Source organism: Macaca mulatta, chromosome 16 (genome assembly GCF_049350105.2).
Source record: "Macaca mulatta isolate MMU2019108-1 chromosome 16, T2T-MMU8v2.0, whole genome shotgun sequence".
Lineage (NCBI taxonomy): Eukaryota > Metazoa > Chordata > Mammalia > Primates > Cercopithecidae > Macaca > Macaca mulatta.
The window spans coordinates 56,129,876-56,137,850 of NC_133421.1; the positions used below are offsets into that span (position 1 = coordinate 56,129,876).

The window sequence follows — 7,975 nt, forward strand, 5'->3', positions numbered from 1 at the left end:
ACTAAAAGCAGTAGTTAAAAGAATAATCATAAAAGGATGACAAATTTATTATGTAAGCATAGAAATTAATAAAATGAAAAAAGTGGAAATTACACAGAAAGAAGGAAAATTGAATTAATAAAATAAAAACAAACACAATCAAGAAAATAGCTAAGAGTAGTTTCCTTGAAAAAACTAATATAATTCACAAACATATAACAAGTCTGATTAACAATAAAAAAGAGAAGACATAATTTACCAGTATCAGGATCAAAAAGAAATCAATAATATGGGCATGATAGATAATGACTATAGTATAGTTTTATGAGAATAACTTAATAAAATTTATTAAAACTGGTATGAGAAAAATATTAAGTCTAAACTTGAATAATATTATTTCCATTAAAATAATCTAGAAAATTTTGTCATAAACATAACTCCAGAGCCAGATAGCTTTGAAGTATTTAACCAAAATTTAATAGAAATCATATCCAGCCTGGTGCGGTGACTCCCACCTGTAATCCCAGCACTTTGGGAGTTTGAAGTGGGTGGATCACCAGAGGTCAGGAGTTTGAGACCAGCCTGGCCAACATGGCGAAATCCTGTCTCTACTAAAAATACAAAAATTAGCCTGATGTGGTGGCAGGCACCTGTAATCCCAGTTACTCTGGAGGCTGAGACAGGAGAATCACTTGAATCCAGGAGGTGGTGGTTGCAGTGAGCCGAAGTGTTGCCACTGCACTCCAGCGAGCTAGACTCCACCTCAAAAAAAAAAAAAAAAAAAAATCCCAATGATTTCAGAAAATAAAAATGAGAATAGGCTTCTCATTTTGTTTTATAGAATTAACAAATCTAATTCCAATCCCTGAGAAAGATATCAAAAGAAAAGAAAATTATAGCATAGTATCTCCCATGAATATAAAAACAAAAAATCTAACCTAATTATTATTTCTAATTCAATGATGTATAAAAAAGTATAAGTTGAATTTGTTTCAAAAAGCAAGATTAATCTAACATTTGAAAAGTTATTACAATTCTTTACACTTAGAGACTAAAGGAAAATATCATATGGTCATCTAAATAGATGAAGAAAAGACAGGATAAAATTTAGCACTCATTAACAATAACTACATATAGATAAAGAAATTCTGAATCCGGTAAGATTGGTCTATGTACAAAAGTCGAACCACTAAACTATACTGATTGCTAAACTGTCAAAATATTTTCTTGTGAGATAGAGAACAAGGTAATTCCTGTTATGACTTTTTCTACTCAACATTACATACAAGGCCTTATGGGAATAAGATAATAAAAGTATATACTTTTGAATAAAAGGAATAAAAATTGGAAGAGGAGAAACAACATTTTTATCATTAACAAATACCACAATTATGTACCTAAACACATCCAACATAATATATTTTAAGTTCTATTAGAATTAGTAAGTGAATTTATCATTAAATGTAGAAGTCCAAACATAAACACCAACTTTTCCCGTATACATTAGGAATATTTTGAAGATTACATTTAAATGTGATAAAATTCAGATGAGCCTTAAAAACACTGATTATCTAATCGACTATCTAATCATGGTTTTAATGAAAGGAATGTAACACCTCAACATGGACAATTACAAAAGATTAATGAGAGAAATTAATGAAGAACTAAATAAACTTCTAAGACGAGTATTCATGGATTGAAGACTCAAAATTGTAACGATACTAATCTTTATCAAGTTAATGTGTTGATTCAATGCAATCCAATCAAAGCACTAGTAAGTGTGTGTGTGTGTTTGTGTTTTAAAGACCACAAATATTAATTACAAAAGAGCAGATGTTCACGGTCATCCTTATTGTTTCACACTGATAGTTTTTGCTACGACATTATTTTTCTACTCTATAGTAATGTGCCAGTTATCCTAATGTTAATGACGACTTTGTAACTTTTAGGCAAACTTATGAAAATAATAAGAGTAGCAAAATTGAGAGACTATGTATTGTCTAAATTTCCTCAGTCTGCCATGCACTTTTTTTTTTTGCAAATCATTTCCATTTAGTTCTTTTTAATAAGCATTTGGAACTGATAAGATGTGAAACCAAAAGATCCTTCTTTTTTGTTACAGTATTTTATATAATGTTTGCTAATTAATTAGTTTGCTGCATGTATTATTTGTTATATTTGTATTTACATATCAGATTAGTTTTTTTAAAAAAAGCCAGAATGGACTTTGTGATCCTCGAATCAGGAAAATGTTTCAAATATCTGATCAATCTAAGGTGTCAATGTTTCTGACACTACTTTTGAGGTATTTATGGGATGTGTTCCATTTCTAGGTGGAAGTTTTTCTACTGTTTTGCTGACTTATATCCTGCTCCAATTTGATACAGGAAGGCTTTTTACGTGAAGCATATAAATATAATATGTGGTAAAGAGTGTGAGGAAAAAAAAAATTTAAGACACCGTAGTCAACAAAGCCCTACTTATGCAAAACATGCACACACACACACACACACATCCCTACACACATGCATTTTAATCACTCCTAGGGAGTACAGTACTTTGCCATTTCAACTCAAATATTTCTTTTAAAAAGGCCCTCTCAATTCTAAGCGCTCATACACGGTTTCAAGGAAAATCCAGCCTACCAGTATGATTAGATCTTAAAAACCATTTGAATCTAAACAGCAATGCAAGGGAAAGATTCATGAGCAGTATCCTTAGATTTACTCCATTGTATACCCTTGGTGTCTTTCAATGTATTTACTTTAACTTACAGTGTTTTGCTTTCCCAGCTGGAAATTTAGTGTATCTGCTTTCATCATAGCCGGTTTCTCCTACAGCAGGGTTTCTCTACCTCGATAGCATTGATGTTTGCAACAGGATAGTTACCTGCTGTGAGCAGCTGTCCTGTACACTTCAGGGTCCTCAATCCCTGGGCTGCAGACCGGTAGGTCTGTGGTCTTTTGGGAACCAGACTACATAATAGAAGGTAAGCTGGCAGTGAGCGGGCATTACCACCTGAACTCCGCCTCCTGTCAGATCAGCGGGAACATTAGATTCTTAAGGAGCACGAACCCTATTTTGAACTGTGCATGCGAGGGATCTAGGTTGTTGCACGCTCCTTAGGAGACTAATGCCTGATGATCTGAAGTGGAACGGTTTCATCCCCAACCCCACCCGTGGAAAAACTCTCTTCCACAAAACCGGTCAGTGGTATCAAAAAGGTTGGGGACTGCTTTTGTATATTTTAGAATGTTTAACATTTAAGAATGTTTAGCATTTCTGGTCCTCAACCCACTGTATGCGAGTATCCTCATCACCCCCAGTTGTGACAATCAAACATGTTTCTAGATATTGCCAAATGTTCTGGTGGGGGGTGGGGAGGAATCATTCCCTGTTGAAAACTACTGTTCAGCAGGATGAAAACAAACTACAGAAATACAGAGGCAGAAGAAAGAGCATGTTTCGCATCAGCGTATTTTAAGATGTTTTAAGCTTTTTCAAGAGGATCTTTATATTTAGATAATTTGGACAGTTTTCCTGTATAAGAGTGGTGGAAACTGCAGCAGTGCAGCATTTCGGACTTGATCTCTCACCATTGGCTTCACTCTACCTTGCTCTTCACGTGGAGGTCAGCTCGTAATAATTTCAATTTCTTTTGGATCTCGGTCAGAACACCAATTTTCTGCTCCAAAATGGACAAAGACTGGGCAATACAAAAATCAACATCATGGTTTACTCCACCGGTTCTCTCCTGGATGTTCTCCAGCCATTGGCTAGATCCCTTCCTTGAAGTTGTGGTATCCTTCCCTAAAAGAGTGGCTCTTTCAACATCTTCAATCTCTTTCTGCTGCTCCTCACTCTGTACACAAGGTATTTTAATAAATTCATCCCTCTGAAGGGACATTTCTGAATTTCCGATGTGACTTTTCAACATCCTTGATGCCTCATGTCCATTTGGATAGAGGCCACGATGGTAGGGCCTTCCATCTGCATTTAATTCTTTTACTCTGTTTGCATATCTTAAAGTGTTGAGGGTGTTTTCACAAGAGGTCATCCCTGGAGAGATAGTAGCAATCATGCAAGTGGAGGAGTTCTGGCCTATAAAGGAGTCCCGGAGCACCTGTGTGAGTTTGCTGGCTCTGAATGGGGTATGAGGCTTGTTCTGACCCAAAGCCAGAATACATTCTTTGAGGGCTAGGAGACTCTTGTTAATCTCTGCCCCTTCCAGCTGCCTTTTCCGGCTGGCCTTGGTCGTATCTGCTCCCCTTTCATTGCCAGCTAAATCAACCAGGGAAAACTTGCCATGCAGTTTCCCTCCCGACTTCAGGATGATCTGGAAAACTGCGTGGCTCCTGGATGAGTGGGCGTTGACAGATGTTTGCCTGGAAGTCCGACAGCTATTCCCTAATTCCACCAGGTTCAGCACTTCCTCCACACAACACACTTCTTGCTCCTGCAGCCCGACCACTTGGATTTGCTGATTGCCATCCTCAAGGACTTGCAGTTTCTTCTTCCAGTTCAACAAATCATACACCTTGCCCCCATAAATCTCAAAAAATGTCCCATAGACTTTGAGGTCCAGCTTCTCATATATGGAGTTTCTGAGCAGGAGAAAGACGTCCTGTGCCACCAGAGCATAAATGCCCTTAGAATGATCTTGGGCCCTTCCTGCAAAGTCTCCACCCATGGTGTACGTCTTCCCACTGCCCGTCTGACCGTAGGCAAAGCAGGTGGCCATGCCCTTGCGGAAGATGGACTCCACCAGTGGCTGGGCGGTGAACTGGTACACCAACTCGTTGGAGGCTTTGTCGTCGAAGGCATGGTCGAAACAGAAGGTCTGGTTCTCCAGGTAGCGAGTGAGGTCCACCTTTTGCTTGGACTCATGCACCATAACCACATTGTCCGAGGGGACGGTGATGATATCCAGGTCCTTCAAGGTGGTCTCTCGCTGGTTGAGAGGCCGCTTCCTCACGCAGACGCAGATGCGATGTTCTTGCCGGGGCTCCAGGACTGAGATCTTGCTGCTGTCCAGGTGCCTGCGATACTCTTCGATCATGTGCATGATCTCGTAGTTGGGGTTTCTGGTGTTGACATCGAGGGCGCGTCTAGCTCGGATCTCCTGCTGCAGCCGCCTGCGCTTTTCCCGCTGCTTCTGCACTTTCTCGATTTCCTGGAGGCAGGGAGACTTTTTCTGCTTCATCAGACAAGGTTTGCTGGGGACCCTCACGTCCAGGCTGTCCCCTGAGGCTGTTTTGTTTTTCTGGGGGATCATCACAACCCGTTTCGTGGCGGTACTCTGGTCCCCGATGGCCGAAGAGGGCGCGGGAGCCAAAGGGGATACGGGCATGGGGTCTTCAGCAGAGTCCAGAGATGGATTCAGCAGGAGTATGGTCTCCAGGTCAATCTTCTTGCCTTTTTTGACTGCTTTCTCCACCCACTCTACCGTGACCCAAGAATTTTCTCTGTTGATCTCTGTGACCACAGCGAGGTGCATCCGCTTGTCGCTGCGCTGGATCGCCACGTAGATGCCCACTTGGATGTCTCCGAAATGTGGCTTCAAGGGTTTCAGGGGCGAGAGGCGTGGGGATACAGGGAGGCAGAACTGACTGGCCATGGTGAGTGATGGAGGTATCAGGGCGCACTCCAGGGCCCTTGGGGTTGGAGCAGCAGGACCCAAGCCAGCCTGAATCGCCCGGAACACTGAGCAGGGTCGCAGTCTGTGCCTGCCTTTGTGAGCCTAGTGCGCCGGGGCCCGGCCTGGGGCCACTACGTCACAAAAGGATGAGAAGAGGCGGCAGAACCTAGGGCTTAGGAGTGAACGGTACGGGAGCAAAAAGGGATGGAGAGATTGTTCTCTGCCAGTGAGGGTGAAGGGGTTGGAGGAGGATGTGGCGTGCTCTCTGGATCACAGCAAGAAGGAACAGGTAACAGAGAAGCAATAGGAAGCATGGAGTTGAAATTTAATTTATATATCCCATATACCTTTACCTGAGCTTTGGAAGTATCCATTCTCCCAGGAGGCCTTGGCTGGCAGTCCCAAAGCTCGGTGCTTTAATTTGAGAATTGCTATGAAATTCCCTTAAACTTTAACTCTCCAGTGATCAGTGGAAACCGATGAAGGTAGAGTTATTTGCAAATCTCAGCCTTCGATATTCAACAGGATCCCAGAAAGGGTCCTCAAACCTGCCATCTTTGTTTTTTCACCTCTTTAAAAAACATACTCCGAGAAACCCCAACTACGAGATCATGCACGTGATCGAAGAGTTACACTCTTAAACGGGTAACTTGTTTAAGAGTCACAACTTAAAGTTATTACAGTTTAATCAGCTTTCTCATTACAAAATCAAAATGAGTCGAATGTAGCAGGTAGTTGTGGTAATTTGCTAATATGAAACTTCCTTTCGTACAGCACCTGGGTTTGCAAACACAGCAGGTTTATCACATTCCAAGTGGCTCTGACAGCTATAAAGTGAGTTTTGTTGTGCTGCGGTCACCACCATTTTTGAGATTAGTTCAGTAATTACCTTTCCAAACTCCTTTAGTAATTACACTTCTGGCCTCATTATCCATAATTTGGACAGAAAGAAGAGACATTGTGTGGAAAGAGATAATTAATCCTATACCCACCTCCCCACCCTGCAATACATGTGTGTGTCCTTTAGAAGTTGTTAAGCAGGGCTGGAAGGCAGCTAAGATCATCGGATGCAAAAATGTATTTTGCCAAGATTGTAATGTTTTCCTGTATAAGAATTTGCTTATAAAATAAATGGCATTGACTTTTAGACAGGCCAAGCTGAGAGTAAGGGTGACACCTTATGTTCAGCTCCCTACCAATCCCCGTGCATATTTTCTTTTAGACTGTTGAATTTCATCATAATTGTACTTACAGCTCCAAAGTAACATGAAGTAGCAAGTTGCAACCTTCCCTAGGAATAAGGGCCACTATAGAAATACTTTCTATTATAAACTAACTTTTCTGTTCAGTCAGTTTAGTAAAGCTGAGATTTTGAAAAGAAGATGGAAGGAGGATACTGGATAAATTAGGTAAGTAAGCAGTGCTCATTTCAAGAGGAGGTTGTATTGCAGGTAGAGGGAGAGGAGAAAGGGCTTTAGGCAGTTGTCTTCTAAAAAATATTATGTTTTATTTCCCCAAATTATCAATATTTAAAGTTGTGCTTTAAATCAGTTGTTGTTTCTTAGTTTCAAGGCCATTATGTAAATATTCTTAATACCCTATATTTGTCATTAGCACTCTGTCATTCAGGTCAGAGTACAGTGGTCTGATCATAGCTCACTACAGCCTCAAACTCTGAGGTTAAAGCCATCCTACCATCTCAGCCTCCTGGGTAGCTGGAATTACAGGCATGCGCCAGGATGCTTTGCTATTTTCTTTCTTTGTTTCTGTCTTTTTTATCTTTCTTTATTTCTGTTTTTCTTTTGCTAGGGATGAGGTCTTGCTGTGTTGCACAGACGCTGGTCTCAAACTCCTGACCTCAAGGGATTCTCCCTTCTCAGCCTCCCAAAGTGCTAGGATTATAGGCTTGAGCCACTGAACCACCTAGCAGTTTGTTTTGTTTTGTTTTTTTAAACCGTTACCTTTGAAAATAGCTGGATGTCTCTCAAAATTATGAAAACTCTAGAGCCTCCAGGCTAGCCGTAGTGTTTTCACCTTAGCTAGTAATGTTTTAGACAGACAATGGATGAGCAGATCCATGATAGTAGTGCCAAAATCAGAGAGTAAAGTTTACTTGTATTCCCTCTTTCTCTCCAACATATTTATAAAGCTTTTCATGGCAACTTCAGGACTTTTTTTCAGTTCTTTTCTCTTTTATATAGTTTCCCTAGTACATTACATTTGTTCCTACAGTTTAATTTTATATAAAGCTGGCTGGATAGATTGTTGATAACCAGAATTATGAGTCCTAAACTTGTAGTCACCTGCAGGAACTAAAAGTTAACAAATCCAAAACTGATCCTGTTATTTTCTTACTGA

At 40.4% G+C, this 7,975-nt stretch overlaps 1 protein-coding gene across 1 annotated transcript; it reads right to left on the reverse strand.

Annotated features, from left to right (window-relative positions):
- Window positions 1-3,438: 3,438 nt before the first annotated feature.
- KIF2B (kinesin family member 2B) lies at window positions 3,439-5,703 on the reverse strand. Its single transcript, XM_015119226.3, has one exon. The coding sequence runs from the start codon at window positions 5,594-5,596 to the stop codon at window positions 3,584-3,586; it is 2,013 nt and encodes a 670-aa protein (XP_014974712.3). The 5' UTR covers window positions 5,597-5,703; the 3' UTR covers window positions 3,439-3,583.
- Between the last annotated feature and the right edge of the window lie 2,272 nt (window positions 5,704-7,975).